Below are 19137 nucleotides of genomic sequence, written 5' to 3'. Positions count from 1 at the left end.
AGCTAAACTCGGGCAGACGACAGTGCTGTGGGTTACACTTTGACACACTGAACACGTCCTGGTACGGCGCCTTGAGGAACACATGCTGTAGAGTTTTGAGTCTCTCATGTCCCATCGAATGACAACTCCTTTTACCTCAAAAGCTGCCACACAAGCTGCAAAAAGTTTATGGTAGTCGTAGTAGCATGCTGCTCATGGCCATCCAGCTGTTTCCTTTTGGCATCATTGTTCTCACAATAAATGTCTTTGTAAATACCGAAGGCCTGGATAAACTCTCCGAGTGTCAGTGTCCTATTCGGCCTGGGGTCATCTTTGAGTGAGTATACATGTCTCTCAAATTCACTTACTCTAATATCCAAACTGTCCTGGTTAGGTAATGTCAACAAAGCCAAATTAACATATTGACCTTCACTGTGTGGAGGGGCGGTCGGGTAGCCTAGTGGTTAAAGCGTTCGCTCGTCACACCGAAGACCCGGGTTCGATTCCCGACATGGGTACAATGTGTGAAGCTCATTTCTGGTGTCCCCCACCGTGATATTGCTGGAATATTGCTAAAAGCGGCGTAAAACCATACTCACTCACTCACTCACTCACTGTGTGAATATGAGGCAAGGAGTCTGACGGAACCTCTATTGAGTTGCTAGCGGGGGTCAGGAGAGAAGTCTCGATACCACTCAGGGTATTCGATGTAGGGTGGCCTAAAAGAGGCATCGCGCTGAGCCCTGTGGTTGTGATCAGTTGTCTAAGTTCAGCAATTTCCTTTTACAATCCTGCCACCGAGGGCAGCTAGATACATCAGGCTGGGGAGTTGTTGGATAGACAGATGAAATGGTAATGGAACCCGGCAGGTTAGTGTTGTGATTGCTGCTTGGCAAGTCGTGTTGACACTCAGAAACGGAAGCCATGGAGTGTGTCATCTCTGTTATGGGATGTGACATGGAATTACCTCGGTTGTTTTCGGTATACAGCTAATTGTTAATATTTGATAATTGAGCAAGAGCGAGTGTTTATTGGTTTACATATTGTTCAAGATTTGGTTATGATTATAGTGAAAATGAGCTTCATATTTACTTAAGGCGACAATTCTTTTATTTCTTGGTTTACGGATGCGCCGCTCTTTCAAAGTCCAAATGTTAAAAAAAATAAAAATGAAAATTACCCTTTTTTTTATTACCGCCGATATTTTCGACAAAAAGTTCAAACAAAAAAAAAAGATTACATTTTCTCGTCGAGCGTAAAGCAAAGGGAAGTCACTCTGATATTTCTTGCTGGGATCCTTCTCTAATAACATCAAAGCTTGTCAACGCAAAGCGCAGTGGTGACCAGTTTAACTATTTCAACACCGTTGGCCGTTCAAAGCCACAAGTCACACCGCACGGTAGACCGTCCAAGCCACGTCAAAATAGTTTATAATTATATTAACCTACTTGTCATATCATTCATTTATTAAATCTATCACATTTCACAATGTCTGAAATACGTATTCCATTTGATTTTATCATTTTTTTTATCTATAGATTAAAAATATATTCACTTGACACTATTTCCCGCAATGTTATTGAAAATAACATTCTCGGACACACTTCGACAACGGGTCCTCATCGAACATGTCAAATAGCAAAATAAAGACGTTTCACGCGCTGAAACGTCTTTATTTACAAAGTAATAAAATAATCAAAAATATATCTATAAAAGTTGCCAAACTGACATCTTAGTTATTAATTCCAACTTTTCATGCGATCGCATATCGTAAGTCAAATGACATCTCGGCTTTCGTCGCATCGATTTCTCGGCTCGGACACGATGTCTTAATGCCAAAATATATGCATAAGAAATCTTTGTCACAGCTCGAAACCTAGCTCTATGCATCCATAAAGTTCCATATTTTTAATATAGATCGCGAGTTCATGCTAAAACGTTCAGAATAACATGATTTAACCCAAACCTTTCGCCAAAGTCTAAAAATTATCGTTGCTGTAATTTGATTAGCTCCCTTAGGTCACGTGCTTAAATTTGACCAATCACGAACCTTGTAGCAGATTTTGTCGGTGAAACAATATAAATTTTTTTAATGTATACTGACATGGCAGGACGTATGTGTTATTCATACGAAGCTTTGAAAACCGAGGTATTTCCTCGTGTTAGTGAGCGGACAGCCACTATCATCGGGAAATGGGTGATGACAGATATTATTTGTAATTATCCCCCGCCGCGCGAAAGCGCGAAGCGGGGGATATAGTATTCACGACCGTCCGTACGTCCGTCCGTCCGTCCGTACGTCCCACCTGTTTGTTGCCGCGATATCTCAAGAACTAAACACTGGATTGTCTTCATATTTGGAACTATGGTGTATATACAGACTCCGCAGACACCAGTCGGTTTTGGTGACCTTGATCCCATTTTCAAGGTCACAGCAGCCAAATCTGCTTTTAGAGTTGGAAAACGGTGTTGCCGCGATATCTCAAGAACTAAACACTGGATTGTCTTCATATTTGGAACTATGGTGTATATACAGACACCGCAGACACCAGTCGGTTTTGGTGACCTTGACCCCATTTTCAAGGTCACAGCAGGCAAATCTGCTTTTGGAGTTGGAAAACGGTGTTGCCGCGATATCTCAAGAACTAAACACTGGATTGTCTTCATATTTGGAACTATAGTGTATATACAGACACCGCATACACCTGTCAGATTTGGTGACCTTGACCCCATTTTCAAGGTCACAGCAGGCAAATCTGTTTTTGGAGTTGGAAAACGGTGTTGCCACAATATCTCAAGAACTAATCGCTGGATTGTCTTCATATTTGGTACTATGGTGTATATGGCGGGGGATATTTCGTCACTCTGTGACAAATACTTGTTCTTTTTAAAATAATGTTCCAACAACGTAAACAAATGAAAATTAAAAAGAAATAGGTAGCCTGCAACCTCGGGGTATCGCGGTACTTGTCATGTACGCTAAACGGAACAAAATGCACTCACTAACCTTTATGATTATTCGTGTTCTCTATATCAGATGTCATTTATTTTATCTAACAATGCATATTTTACTGATAAAAGTTCATTATTTACATTAGTAGCTCCGAGTAAAAGCCGGGCCTCGCGCTCTGTTTGACAAGGGAGAGAACTCCATCGTATCGCGGTACAGAGAAAAGTTGTGTATTGAGGTCCGAATTGGACAAAAAGAGGACATAATTCTACCAATCACTTGGTACGATCCTGCCAGACATCAGTGATTTGCCCAGACAAGTGCAAAGACAGCACAAGTAAAATTCTAAATGTGTTATCAGCAATAGGTATTCAATGCATATTTACCGAAAAGTCAACATCAAAATATCAGAAATGATATTTTAAGATTGTTTAAAAAAAATTAGATGGCAATAATTTGTCACAAAATGGAAAAATGTTAAAAGTCAACAATAAATATATAAAAAGCACTCCTAGTATGGCCAAAGTATGTATTTATCTTTTGGTTACTAGTGAAGAACGTATTTCTAAGTTTGGCATTATGGCCCTTATGATATCCCAATAGATTCTGGGCACAGAGCGGGGAAAAATGTGCGGACTACGTAACTTCCGTTACCTCATTAGTCGCCATGAATATGCAGATGATCTAGTTCAGGTCGATCGAGAAAGTTTACTTGGGGAACTACGGGTTATATCGTTGGCCATTGATAGATGGGGGTAAGGCAATATTACAAAAGATGCCAGAAATATGTATCAACGCATTAATAACTCCTAACTTACAGCAGACGGAACATTCCGAGGAAATTGAAATTGTTTACGAAGTGTGCACTTCCTGGTTACTGATTAGCATTAATAGACAGCTGCCAAGAGGCGTGTCCCGCGTGAACTATCGGAAATCACAAATGCCGCGATACGATGAATGCCGCGGTACCATGGGGTCCGAGTATAAGTGGATTTTATTAATTATTATGTTTGCCGAAAAAATCGTTAGATTTGCGCTGAATTTGGACGTTATGAATGTTTTAGCTTAAATTATTATTTATTTAAAACGAACTTTATTTAGTTGTTCATGAATTATTTAAATAATGAAATACACATAACTTTCATATTTATAAACAATAGGATTAATTAGACCTTTCAAATAGTGTATGGCCAAACATGTAGCAGCAAAGATGTTAATTTCAGCAGATAATTCCTTGATAAATGTTGGTTTCATCTATCACACAACAGTCTCTGGGAACTTGGTGTCACAGCAGTAATCTTCTGGTTGGCTGGTGTTGAAAGAGTTAAACGTTGCCCATGCTGCCAAAATAGCAGCGTCTTTCATGCATTTCCACCCATGACATGAATATTGTTATGTTGCCATCCTTGCACAAGCTGAGTGCCAGGGATATAATAAAATGTTCTTGAAAAATTGAGTTATTTGACTTTTGTTACGCCAGGATATTTTTTTTCATACCTACCTAACTTTTTAGGACAAAATTCAAGTAAAAAAAAATGTGAGGCTTTTTTCTTTTTTCTTTTTTAAATTGGCCTGCCTCACTATTGAAATGAGTTTGAAATCCGTAAACCAAGAAATAAAAAAAGTGTCGCCAGTGATTTTGCAGGCTTCAGGACATTTTCATCTGGGTTTTTTAAATTTTGATAGGACTTTACCAAATTTTAGAACAACTTTATGACACTATGGATGACAATCAGTCAGTGTCCTAGAAAAGGAACTGGTCCACATCCCTGTTTGTGTGCATTTGTATTATTTAAGGAAAAGTAATGTTCTCACTAGTATTTGTGAAGCATTTGGGATGTATTCCAGGCGTCCAGCTATCTGATATTTGCATATAAATGTATGTTTAAATTTAAGTATCCAGGTACTACTATCTGCTCAAATTCGGTTTTATTTGATCCCTGACCAGTGGATCCGTAGGGAGTATACAACCCAAGATGCCCAGGGTCACTAGAAGGTTTTTACATCCACCTCACATACCAAGTACCCATTCCCTGCTGTTTGAACAGAGGCACATTTGAACTAAGTCACTTGAACAGGGTGACACCACAAGTTTTGACACTTGTGTTTCAGGTGTATGTACGTATTGTGTTTCCACCATTAGGTCATCTACCATCGGGATTTTTTTTTAGTGCACATGGTGAATGTACTGTACACTAGGGTTAATGACAACACTGTAAGGACCTGTAAACATTGTTGGTCTCAAGGCTCAATAACAATCTGGTCACAAGCGGGATATGTTCTCAGCACCTGGCGCTTGCTTGCCTGGAGCTTTTGACAGCTTGTCCACTCCGTTATCTCGTGCATATGTAATACTAATGTCACTTCACATGTAAATTGAAATATGTATTACTTAGTGTTATGTCCTATAGGCATGTGGTTTCTGGTGCAATAAAAAAAATATTTCTTCTTAATCAGTTACAGTCATGATGTCAACAGGTAATTTTGTTGATTAAAGCTTTGAACTTATGAGTAATTTAAGTCTTTGAATGGCATTTAGAAGTGATACACATAAGGAAGAGAATTTATTGATGTCAACTTCTTCATTATGAGGAACGCATAAATTCTCTTATGAGATATTTATTTTACTTAATTTACATGTTCAGTTGTTAAAAGTAATAATTTCCTTAAATTCTGCGTTATTTTAGGATGGCACAGATATGTTAAAACTATTGACGAGGGAAAGTTTACTGACATCTTATACAGATTTGGGGCTGAATATCAGCCTCTGAGCAGGTCTAGATTTATCCCTGGTCAGTGCGGTCAGCTGGGGTGACCGTGTGTGTTGCAAAGACAGATGGCTGTCCCCCATGCAGTCTCTTGACCGGGGAACTCTTCTTAGGCAGAGCTGTCTATCTACTCTTCATCATCTCCATATCTTTGTTTAAGGCTGAGAACCGAATCTCAAACATGGTCTTCATTATCTCCTGCTTGTTGAATAGTTGTTGTTTCAGACTCATGGAGAGTGCAGGAGATGATTGTTCTGCTGAAGTAGGAGTAGGAGTAGGATGCTCAGGGTAGAATCAGAGGCCTGATCGGTGTTGGCTGCTTTGATGACTTTAACTTTTTTCTGGGCCGCTTCACGCCTCTTAGCCTTAGTTACACCCTCAGCTAACTTTAAGATGGCTTTCTTAGATGTTTTGGCGCACGGCTCGCATCTTGCCTCCTCTGTGCATATCGTCTCTCTGCACCCCCAGTAGTTACCATGAGGATCTCCCGTGATCATAAACCGACCATATTTCTTGCAACCGGAAGAAGAGGGACTCATTACAACCTCACAAACACACCTTACAGTCACGTACATGCGATCATCACTCTAGTTAGCAGCAATTAATATTTACTTACTGTGTCTGTTTTTCAGAAAACTATTAGAATAATCTTAGATTAATGTGACTAATACCAAGCGCTAGATCGTTACAACTATAACAATAGGTGTTGACTCTAGCACACACAGGAAAAAAGTGAGATTCCCGCCATTGCACACGTAATAGCTTGGGTGGTTACGGTGCTATTTGGGAACAACTAATTGTGTGTTGAAAATCTGAAATTTTAGTTAGTGTGACTGAAGCCAAAATACAGGATTTATGGCAAAGATGTGATAGAGGTAGAGGATTCACAAGAGTTATGCTGATTCGGGTGAATAAAAAAGTGACAATGGGTGTTTCTGATAGGCATGACAGATAGGCTTTTAAGTCACAAACCCAGGGGAAAATAGGAGTAATTGGCCACCACAATCTGCATCTGGCCCCATCGTTGCTCTTGGCCAACACAAACATTGAACATATAATGTATATCCACCTAAACACTAACTGCTACAAATGGCTATGAGGATATTTTAAAGAGAAAATAGGTGTTATGTATGTGAGTTCTCTAGATAAATACAGGAGATGAGTTAGATTAGTAAGATGTTTTAACTTGTTTCAAACGGTGAGTGCTAATGCCACAAGCCAAGGTGACAAGATAGACATAATGTCATATCTAGATTGCAGGAATTAGCGCATTCACAATACATCATGTCAATAGGTATGCAGTGTTTTCGACTACAGCTACTTTTCGGGCACACTTTTTCAGATCCAATTAGTTCTGCTTGTGCTCAAACACGGCTTCAGTGAATTAGTGATATGATTACCCAACCCTCTACCACTGTGTCATAGAGACTGATTTACAACACCCATTGTCTGAAGAACATTTAATTGCAAAGGCTCATTACCCTGGAGCCATGACATCTATATGCCTTGAAACACTTAATTGCTGTTATTTATAAGATGCTAATCCTAATTGTTAATCCCCATTTTTGTGTACATCGACCATCTGCCATCCTGCTGATGAATTACTGTTTACATTTATTACTTACTAAATGTCAGGTGACCTTGGCTATATAAGCCCTGGTCCAGAGAGAAGAAAAGAAAGAAAGAAAGGTCTTACCCTTAGCCTAGCTAGGGTTAGGTTGGGTGTTCCGGGGCACCTAGACAACAACCACTACCACTATGTGCTGACCTGACACATAGTGTCTTTTGTATGTATATATCTACATGTATAAAGTAAAACTGTATATACTGCAAGCCATCGTCTCCAAGTTGTCACTTCCTACTGAGAACCATACGTCAGCCCCTTGCATATACGAGTGTGCAAATTATAAATTAATCAACGTCAGACGACACGCGTTAATTTGGTGGAGCTATTGGGTATGACAGACTTCTTAGTCTGTCCTTTCCTGTACCTATTTGCAGCATGGCATATGGTTCACAATACTGTAGGAAGTGACAGTCTCTTATTAATAGGATATACTACCTTCCTGAAGGCCAATCACCAAGAACGAAGAAACGGCCTTTAACAAGATTGAAGAAAGAACAAGAACCTCTCCAATCAAGAACAAGTTCTCCAATCCCAAACCTTCCCTGCTCGAATATCTTAGCAACACTGCTAAGACTTCCTCTTCAAGATGTCGTTCCTGCACATGACCTAAGAAAAGAAGGGGTTTGTCGCTCTAACCAAGCAGATCTCTCTCCCACAGCCCAGAGGGTTGAACCAACTCTCTGTGACACCCTCAGCTATATTCTAAGATATTGTAAATTGTTCATTGTTAATTGTTCTTGTAAATAAAATTGTAATTAGTCTCCTGTGACTCCGGCTCTTTGCTGACTAATTCCCCCAAGAAAACCAGCACGCCATTTGGAAGGATTTGTTCATCCGAACCATAATAATTCCATGATACCTGGACCACGAGCACCATCGCATGTAACCAGTGCTAGTTTAAAAGTTCATTAGCACCCCACATGCATACACAATTAACTCATATAACACCAATCAACCGGAAGCTTCTACTGCTGTGACACCAAGTTCCCAGAGACTTATGTGATAGATGAAGCCAACATTTATCAAGAAAAATATCTGCTTGTAAAACATATTTGCTACAACACCATTTGAAAGGTCTAATTCTACTATTTATACATATGAACTCACATTATTTTGACAATGCATTTACATCTTAATTAAGTTTGTTGTAAATGAGAAAATGTAAGCTAACACATTCATAAAATCCAGATTAAGCAAGAATTTGATGATTTTCGGACAAATATAAGATTTCATAAAATCTATTTACCTATATTTTTTTTATTTTCATTATTTACGTAATCAAAAACTTTTATTTCAAAGAATCATAAATAGTATCTGTCATCACTCATTTCCCAATAACAGCAGCTGTCCGCTCAGTAACATGAAGAAATAACTCCATTTTCGAAGCTTTGTATGAGATCTAAACTGTAGTAACCTCACCTGGAGTCTTATATGTAGCTGTAACATGCAATTTTATTGGATTAAACCTGGTTACTAATGATGCTTTCTTGCTGAAATCTTCCACAGGGTTCATGAAATTTGAGAATGTGACCTAAGGCAGCCAATCAAATTACAGCATTGGTACCGTCCTCTTGTGTATGATGAATTTCAGATTTTGACGAATTTTTGTTGTTGTAAAATCGTGTTATTCTGAACGTTTGAAGGAGGAAAAAGCGATCTATATTAAAAATATGGAACTTCATGGATGTATCATGCTACTTTACGAGCTGTGACAAAGATTTTTCACGCATATATGTTAGCATTAAACATTGTGTCCAAGGTGAGAAATCGAGGCAACCGAAGCCGAGACGTCATTTCACTCACTTAACACAAGATCGCACAAAAAGATGGAAAAAATAACTTTTAGATATATATTTGTTGACTTTATTTATTATTTTGTATAATATATTTAAAGATTTGCTTGAAACGTCTTTATATTGCTCTTTGACATGTTCAATGTGGTCCTGTTGTCTAAGTGTTTGTCCAAGAATTGTAATTGCAATAACATTGCAGAAAATAGTGCAGAAAATTGTGAAATGTGATAGATTTCATGAATGAATGATAAGACAGGTAGGTTAAAAAAATTATATACTATTTTGATGTGACTGAGGCTTGGCCAGTGTACTGGGCTGCGGTGTCTTGGGACTCAAGGCTTCTTGGCCAGTGTACCCGCCTACATTGTTGAAAGAGTTAAGCAAACATAAAATTGACCTAATGCCCTCCCATTCATCTTTCTGAAAGAAACACACGAGCGATTGTTGTCCATCAAAATAAATAGCCAATGGTTGGAGGAAACGTGTTGAAACAGAAGACTCTATTCGGATTACCTAGATAGGATTATTGGCTATGATGTAACAGAGGTTGGGTAGTCATAATAATGATATTGTTTTACCAGGAGAGCTGTTTCAGTCAAAATGACATCAGATAACACTAATTGTCTAAATACGCATTTGAGGTGACAAATATGTTATTGTCTATTAATAAGGAAAATGCAGATTTCAACAAGTGTATATATTGACACTTACATTCCCGTGCTATTGGCTTTATCTTTGACATTTGCAACAAAGAAACTGATTTCTTGTATGAGTCTTTCTCGTTGTTGTGGCGGTTCTGGGAGAGGTTTAGGAGGTTCACTCTCACGTGTCTCCATTTTATAGTCATGCCAGATGGACATCAGTGTAGACACCTGTAATAGAAATAGGAAATATCAAACTTACAACGATTCAAACAAGCATTCTCTCAAAATGTCAGACACCTGGGTTTTATCAACACATGGGTACAATGTAGTCTTTTGAATCTACCAACCCATACTTATCGTTTAGCTTCAATTTCAATAGTGTCCAAATATGGACTTTTATGGATTTTAGACCAAACAAAAAGATTCAGATTCTGAACAAGTGCCCCCAGAGCGGAAGGTCTAGGATTTGATCCCCAGCCGTGTCATATCAAAAGACGTCAAAAGATGGTACTTGTTGTTACCCTGCCTGGTTCTCAGCATTACGGGGTAAAACAAGGGCACGCACACACACACATGCACGCATGTTGCTACATAAGCGCAGTAATTTTGGACGAGACGTAAAACCCCATTTCACTTCTGAACATGTGACGTAAATGTCTGTATGCTAAGTTATTTTTCTGATACACATTTATGTAAGTTCTGGAAAGTAAAATTCTATACAGTTGGACAGCAGTGGTTCTATTACTAACTTTAAAATTATGCAGAAATGTAAAATATCAAATTTCCTATCAGAAGGTGTAAATCAATTGCAAATATAAGACTGGTTTTAAAAAGGGATACTGCAGAGTGTTGTCCATAATTATGTCATGCATAAAAAAACTGAGCAAGAGATCCACCGAGATCATTGCTGTGGATGTTGATCATCAAGTTATCTATTGTCGAAGTGGAAGGTAATGGAGATGTATTCCGAACCTCCAAGGTTCATCAAAGGTGAAATGACCGGGGCCTAAGTAGTAATAGTAGGGTTGGCAGGATCCGAGCACTTTCCCAATCTCATTAAAATCAGATCTTAGTTCTCGCTATCGCTAAACAAACATCTGAGGACATCCCATGAAGGGTCACGTCAGAACGACCTTTCATCCAACCAATCAGAGCGCCGCTTACCAGATCATGAAAGTGACTGTCGGAATGTGTTTTCTAATCATGCAACCACGAAATATTTAACATGGGGTATTCCGAACGACAGTTGCGGGTTTTATCATTATATCCATACAATCTAGGCCATCTATAAGCCATTCCAGAATGTTCTTCTTATCAGTTTTAATTATTTTAATCGAGAATACGTCAAAATATATTTCGAAGCATAGTCGCCAGTTTGAAACTAGTGTCGTAAAGCTCGAGAAGGCTGCCTTCTGATTGGCTAATGTGGATTTCTTGTCAGTCATTTCATTGGTTGGTCAAAATTCGCAAAAGGTCCATCTGACATGACCCGTAATGGGATATCCTCTGATCTTTGTTTAGCGGTGGATTTTAATGAGATTGAGCACTTTCAAAACGTCCGTCCCTGAATGTAGGTTCGTCAAAGTGCTCAGGGGAACCCGACTAAGCGGTGCCACACAAGAGATTGTCAGTCAGGAAGCTATCTGACACACCCTCATGGTTAATCAAGAAAATGGAGATTGGAGGGCACGAGGCAGTGCTGTTTGTCAATGTTGTAGATGATTTTCCCAGGGGTTTATCGTCTTGGACTGTGTTTTCTTTGATTTTGAAGATTTTAGATGATTTAGCGTGGTATTCCTGTTATCTACGCCTTCATTTTTGCAAATAGAGGCTGAAGGATTCTTCAGGTAAATCCCTACATTGATCCCAACGGGAAGAAGCACTACCTGACAATCGGGACCAATGTCAAGGGGATCCGAAGGCGAAAAAAACTCTCCTGCATGTCAAGCAAGGGGGACAATCTCATTAAACTCAGATCTTAGTTCTAATTATCACTAAACAAAGATCTGAGGACATCCCATTACGGGTCACATCCGTCAGACTGACCTTGCACAAACTTTGACCGACCAATGGAATGACCAATCAGAAGGCAGCTTTCTCGTGCTTTACGGCACTAATTTCAAATTGGCGACTATGGTTCGAAACATATTTTGACAGATTCTTGATTACAAATTTGAAACCTCAACAAAAGAACATTCTGCTATGGCTAATAGATGGGCTAGATTGTATGGATTCAGTCGTTAAACCCGTAACTATCCTTCAGAATAAAGTTTTCGAGGTTGCATGATTAGAAATACATTCCGACTGTCACTTTCATTATCTGGTAAGCGATACACTGATTGGTCGGATGAAAGGTCGTTCTGACGTGACCCCTACTGGGATGTCTTCAGGTCTGATTTTCATGAGATTGGCAAGGGGGATGTCGCACTACTTGATCATCCATGTAGCGCCGGGAGAGGGGCGAGTACTCTGGGTCCGCAAACACCACACTACGGTGACGTCGTCAGTGGACACGATCAACAGGGTGTGACCGAGAATGCACTGTCAGCAAGTGACGTCCCGGATAAGCCTTTATCTCGAGGCTGTTGCTGCGCCAATGGTGTTGATCTCTGGATCACAGGTGGTCACAATGTGGGCTGGTGTGGGCCACTAGCCACTGACAAGGTGGCAGGGGAGGTAGTCAGCAACAGGGGTCTGCGATTGCGTACCGTCGGTACGATTCGGAAAAAGGTGTGATCGCCTGCGAACCAACCTCAAGTAGACGAAGTAAACCAGCTTCACAATTGACCGCCGGGGCATCGACGTAACCGGGTAGTAGGAAGTCGAGGCAATATGTCCATTGCACGAAGTAATGAGATCGTTTTCATCCCTGAAGCGGCGTATAAGTACTCCTGTTCTTATATCGAGGTGACGATGGAGGACGACAACACGATACGAGGCAGGTATGCAACAGGGGTCAGTGGGACGGCCGAGGGACTTTAAGTATCAAATCGACACTGTGTCGGGTAGTCAAGGCGGAAGATAGGAAGGTGTCGTAGTCGAAAAGATCAAACCAGACGAAGGAAGGCGATCTTTTCCATCCCTTGAACGCCTATAGGCGCTATCGTTCATATAGCGAAGGGTTGATGAAACAAGGTTCCTCGTGACAGCCGTGTTGGTAGAGGAGGTTCTATTGTTTCCAACATCCATGCATGGATGGACTGCGACAGGCGCCTGGTTGAGTGGTTGCACCAAGCGTACAGGTAGACATGGAAACCAATCTGTAGAATTACATGGTACCCCTTGCCATGGTAAGTTGACCTAATTCCGGTCGGAGTTGTTGACAGTCCGAGTACTTGACACGTGACGTGTAAATCACTCTGCGCAGTAGCCGAGAAAGCCGCATTGGAGTCGGAACTGAGGTGCAAACTCCACACACAGACAATCCTCAATGAACTGTGTGAGAGACGAACAAGTGGTGTACCCGAGTTTTGCGATAAAACACGGAACCCAAAGGGCGTCGTGGAAAACGCGGGGAGCGCCGAGGAGAATCTCTTTCAAGAAAGCTGGCGCTAGGGTAGGGCAGAACAGCGTTGGTGTCGGCGATGTCGACGAAGTAAACTCTTTATAAGTGGATGTCGTCGTCGAATCTGATACAGACACTGTTCACATGACGCTGTTTCGATGGAAACCCGCAGGTCATCTCTCCGGAATCATAGCGCTTTAAACGACGGGATTATGGATAACGTCTCAGTGGGCAAGTTGAATCAGACCAACTGTCTATTGGTTAAAAAGATTCCACCCAGGAAGTAGAACGATAGTCACGATCCCGAAGACCGACGGGAGAGTAGCGACAGGAGCGGCGACAGTTGTTTCACCATGCTTCTCCGTGTGACGAGTTATGAGACGGCAGCAAGAGAAGAAGAGGGCAGTGGCGCCGGGGAGGCGATTGACGATGGTGCCCCTTAAGCCGAAGTAGAAGATCGGATACTCGGCTCGTTGATCTGAGCTTGATAAAGCTTGTTGATCTGGGCGCCGGAGGTCATCTTAGGCGCCGATATATCATAGGTGCCAGAACTCTGGAGGCGCCGGGAGCGCCGTAACTCTGGAGTAGGAGTAGTCAGAGGCGCCAGAGACATTAGAGGCGTCCAAGATCTTGAGATCTGAGACCTCAGAGGCGCCGGAGACCTCAGAGGCGCCTGGAGCGCCGAAGACATCAGAGGATGCGGAGGCGCCGGGAGCGCCGGGGCGCCGAGACATCAGAGGCGCCGGGAGCATCGGGAGCGCCGGGACATCAGAGGCACCGGGAGCGCTGAGACATCAGAGGCGCCGGGAGCGCCGGGAGCGCCGGAGGCATCGGAGGCATCAGAGGCGCCGGGAGCGTCGGAGACATCAGCGTTGATGTGGTGGTGTTGGAGACCGTGAACGGTCGTATGTCGTGCCATGGGAGGCAGACTCTACGTTGAGAGCGCCGGAGCCGCCGGTGGTGTTGGGAGCACTGCGAAGCTCCGCTGAGCGCTGCTGCCGTCAACGTAGATGGGGGTCGACGAGCACGTTGAGCGAAGTGTGTCCTGGATACTCGCATGAGCTGAAGGATCACAGCGACGAATGACTGCAACATCGGCACTGCCTTGTGAAAGTACAGCGTCGTACAATCACGGCAGAAAGGGGCGGCCCCGACCAGATTTGTTCCCGCGGCAACAAGTGCAGCGAGGCAGAAAATCTGGAATTTAAGCAAAACATAACTATGTGGCAAAGCCACAAAGTGCGGGAAGCATAATGTGATTCAGAAACTTTGTATTTCAATGAAGTTTATGAGATCAAACAATGACGCTAAAAGGTAGCCAAAAAGCATAGCTTTAAGCAAACACATAACCATGTGGCCAAATCACAAAGTATGGGAAGCATAAAGTAACTCAAAAACAGTATATTTTATTGAAGTTTATGAGATAAACAATTACGCTAAAAGGTAGCGAAAAGGCATAGCCTTAAGCAAAAACGTAACCATGTGGCAAAACCACAGAGTACAGGAGACATAATGTAACTCAAAAACTTTGTATTATATTGAAGTTAATGAGAAGAAACAATTACGCTGAAAGGTAGCGAAAAGTCAAGGCTTTAAGCACACCAAAACAACATACATAAATGTAATGTATTACCCAAGCCAAAGAGAGAATTCAAAACGCAGAACACGAAATTACGTGGCCACGTGGTGAATGGCCAAAATGGCGGGAAAGAAAACAAAATGGCGGGAACAACATTGCGCCCGTTAATTACTGTGACGTGAGCCACAAACGAGCGATAAACGTTACAATTTACGAATGGGAAGACCCTAAGGTCACGGCCCATAACAGGTAACAATGTAGCAGCATATAATGAAGGTAGAAACACGCAAAATATAAAAAACAAACAATAAGCTTTAATTTCCACAAGGGATACAAAGTACGTCCGTCCGTGGAGGTGACAAAGCAGTTATGTGTTTTGGTGTGACGTCATGACTTCCGGGTCACGTGCCGACTGTGAGAGGGCGCTGCCTCCTGAGCTGGTTGGGACAACTTTCTTCAGCAGCTGGATCTCACACAGTTCGTCTCTCTGTCTAAGACAGCAGTAAATGCAATACGGAGTAATGCAGGATAAGTTAAAAAATTACACGAACAAAGAATACAAAAAGAAAAGGAGGAAAGGAAAAAGAGAGAACAAGAAATAGAAGAAATACAAAAAACATACAAGAATATAGAAGAATGTAGAATTGCATCTACAGATACCAAAAATATTGTAGAAGAAAGTTTGGGGGACTGGTGTAGAAAGATGTCTGAATTTTCTGGAAAAACTATTTCTATACTCGGATAGAAAGGAGAACGTGTTGTAGCTAGATGTATCGAAAATATTGAAAATGTAGATGTATATTGTATAGAAGGAGACGAATTGTCTTTGCGCGTGGAAGAAACAAAAACATTCTACAACAACGAGAACAAAAAGCTAGAATACAATCCACTAGTTGTAGAAAAAACACCAAACCAAGAAGAACTTGCAGCAAATACAAAGATAGACAAATTCGAAGAAGTGGAAGATTCTTCCATGCAATATATAGAAAAGCGCGAGCATGGAAAGAATGCACAAAAGCATTGTATATGGAAGGAGAATATACATGTAGAAAATTTGCCAAAGATATATTTCGAGGATTGGAAAGGACTATTCTGTTTCTACAAACAACAAATGGATCGGAAATTCAAGTATATGGGACCTTTTTGCAAGAAGAAGTCGAAAAATTGGATCCCTTGGATACGTAAGCAGCACCAATACTATGCAAAAGGGAAAAGAGAACAAAATCTGCAAAACACTAGTACGCAAACATACCACAAGGCAAAACAAGTCTAGAGTTCCCTCTTCTATACTCACGCAAAAGAAACGCAAGTGGTTTTAAGCAAATAGGTAACAAACACGGAACCATAAATTGATACGAGTTTTAGCATGTAGTGAAGCCTGATGGTGTTATCAATATTTTTGGTTGCATTTTGGAAGCCCCAAGTAAAAACGCAACATAAAAAACGAATCGCCAAAACGCGCCATTTCAATGAATATGTGGGTATCATGCACACATTTCTTGCAAAATCGAAAATGCACGAACTGTCACGAACTGTTGTGGGTATAAAACTGTGGCCGATTCTTGGACCTACCACTCCTTCGTCAACAATGCCACGCCTAACTCAAATTCAGAGAAACCAGGCCATCGGACGTTCGGAAGCTGGAGAGTCTGTCCAAGATGTTGCCCATCATTTCAATGTTAACATAACCACAATTTACTGTCTCCTGCATCGATACAATGCTACACAGACCACAGATGACCTTCCTCGGAGCGGTCATCCTAGGGTCACCACACCTCGACAAGATTGGCAGATTACCCGTCAACACCAGCGACATCTGTTCCTAACTGTAAGTGAAAGTACTTGACAGCCCATAGGAACACATAACCGACACATTAGCCGGGACACTGTGATCCGACGTCTCCGTTCCAACAACCTCAGATGTCGCCGACCAGCATGTCGTCCTGTTTTCGTACCATGGCATCGACAAGCACGACTTAAGTGCGCACAGGGTCATCACAATTGGCATCATCGTGAGTGGAGGCATGTCATCTTCTCTGATGAAAGTCGCTTTTGTGTCTCCCACGCAGACGGAAGAGTCAGAATTTGATCTTTTCGCTGACAGAAACATTGTGGAAAGGGATCCATGGGGTGGACCTAGCGTCATGATATGGGCAGGGATTGGAGATGCGAGACTTGGATCCATGTGCTTTCTGAATGTTGGTCAAGGTCGGGGTGACGGCGTCAGTGCTCAGCGGTATATCGACCAAGTGATCCGACCCCACGTTGTTCCATTTTTTGCACAACATCAACAACACATTTTCCAGCAGGACAACGCTCGTCCCCATGTTGCCAGAGCTACCATGGCCTTTCTGCAACAACACAACATCAGTGTTCTACCGTGGTCAGCCCTCATCCCTGATCTGAACCCCATCGAACACTTGTGGGATGAGGTTCAAAGGCGTCTGCACAATGTGCGCCCAGTCCCTACAACTGCCGATGAACTACGCACAGCTGCTCTGGATGTGTGCAGGAGGATCCCTAGGGCCTTCACAAATCGTCTGATCCACTCAATGTACAGGAGATGTGTGGCAGTGATCAATGCTTAAGGTGGTCACACCAGGTATTGACTGACATTTTGGGTATTGACCCAAAACTGTGTAAGCCCTTAACATTTGAAAAAAACAATTATGTCATCTGCCTTTCAATCCATTAAACTGTCTTCAGTCAATTTTTTGTCAATCTTGCCCTATTAGTATTTCTTGTCTTTACTGTTGAAAATAAATAACATGTATACTGCATACTCGACTTGCATTCTTTAGCGTCTGAGTATATTTATGCGAATCTCTAGCGAAAGACTCATTCATCAAAAGAAAGCGCAGTAAGCTGTGAGTTTTATCATAGATACAGAATGTTCTTAGCACTTACCACCGCTTTAATAACGGCTAGGTATTGTCAATTCAAACATACATGCCCACTTACTAATAATGGAGACGGAAATACCACAAGTGAACAAGAAAACACAATCCTTGATTGGGCTCCCTATGTACTAGGGGTTGTTGCTATAGCAGCAGTATGGTTTTATAAGACCAGAGAAGAGAAAACACGACAAGTTCAAAAATTAGATGAGGTTCAATTAGAGTTAAGCCCTCATGTAATGTTATAAAGCAATGAATACTCCAGTTACAGACAGTAAAATGTTGGTAAACGCAACGAATCATTCAGCAGTGGTCAGCGGCTTGGCCATTGGCTATGCCTGTATAGCTAAAATGATTATTAAAGCCACACCACTCAAGCTAGATTTCATTGGTTATGACATCAGTATGATGGTTCTAGATGTAGGCCTAGCAATGGCTACAAAAGATATGCTAATCAAACAAGGGCTTATCCCAGAAGACATAATGAAGTAATTAAACATTTGAATAATTTATAAACATATAGTATGGCATCAATTGCGATGATGGTTGGTGGAGCTATTGTTAATGCTCTAGCTTCTTCGGGGAGTAATTTTTTTTTTTCTAATATGGAAGGTGAGGAGCATAAACAACATAATAAAGCATTAGAACAACTCGAACAGCTCAGTCACTATGGGCCAGGCACACAATGGAGAGATTAGATTTTATTAATGATAAACTTCGTAAACAAGGACATTCAATTCAAACGTTTAAGGATGTTGAATCTCCCATGCACGAATACATTTCTTGTTTACGGAAAGACACTTGACCCAATGCCAAGGCCAACACTCTCTCAGAGGCTCAGAAAGACCACGAGATAGCGTTTATTGTTTTTGGGTTGACTGGTGTGTCCAAATTTAGCTACATTATTATGCATAAGTTATGATCTATTACGCACTATGTCAGGCTGAGTCTTATCAGCTATGACACCATGACCGGTGTGTCTGTTTTTAGCTACACAATTAGGCAGAAACTATGATCTATTACGTGTCAACTGAGCGATGACTCACCCACCAAGTGGAGATTTGATTTGCATTTAGACAAATGATATGATAGGTGTATAACCATGTAGATTTACACTCATGGGTAAACTAATTCAATGCAACCGATGTTGCGTCTTTATATATTGTGGTATTCATGCTTTTTACATCAGACAGGGAAACGTAAATTAGACATGTTCTGTATGTGGGATAGGGGTCAAAGGTCGTCATTGTTTATGTTAGAAACACGGCGCTGATCAGATTATTTACACTAGGAAGAGAGATTACATCAATGAGAGGAATAGGTTGTGGAGAATACGTATTTAGATATATGAAAATATAACCATTTAGACATTTGACTCGTTTTGCATATACCATT

At 41.3% G+C, this 19137-nt stretch overlaps 1 protein-coding gene across 2 annotated transcripts in view; it reads right to left on the bottom strand.

Annotated features, from left to right (window-relative positions):
- The window catches only part of LOC124121654 (coiled-coil domain-containing protein 24-like), a 370739-nt gene that overhangs the window by 212395 nt on the left and 139207 nt on the right, over positions 1-19137 (bottom strand). For both annotated transcript variants that reach the window (XM_046484687.1, XM_046484688.1), the window contains exon 3: positions 9829-9989. In XM_046484687.1, the coding sequence (XP_046340643.1) occupies positions 9829-9989 (161 nt within the window). The remainder of the gene's footprint in view (positions 1-9828; positions 9990-19137) is intronic.

This window comes from Haliotis rufescens, unplaced genomic scaffold, assembly GCF_023055435.1.
Source record: "Haliotis rufescens isolate VD_foot unplaced genomic scaffold, xgHalRufe1.0.p SCAF_2, whole genome shotgun sequence".
NCBI lineage: Eukaryota > Metazoa > Mollusca > Gastropoda > Lepetellida > Haliotidae > Haliotis > Haliotis rufescens.
Note: the sequence above shows the minus strand (reverse complement) of the source record. Positions and strands in the feature narration are given on the sequence as shown.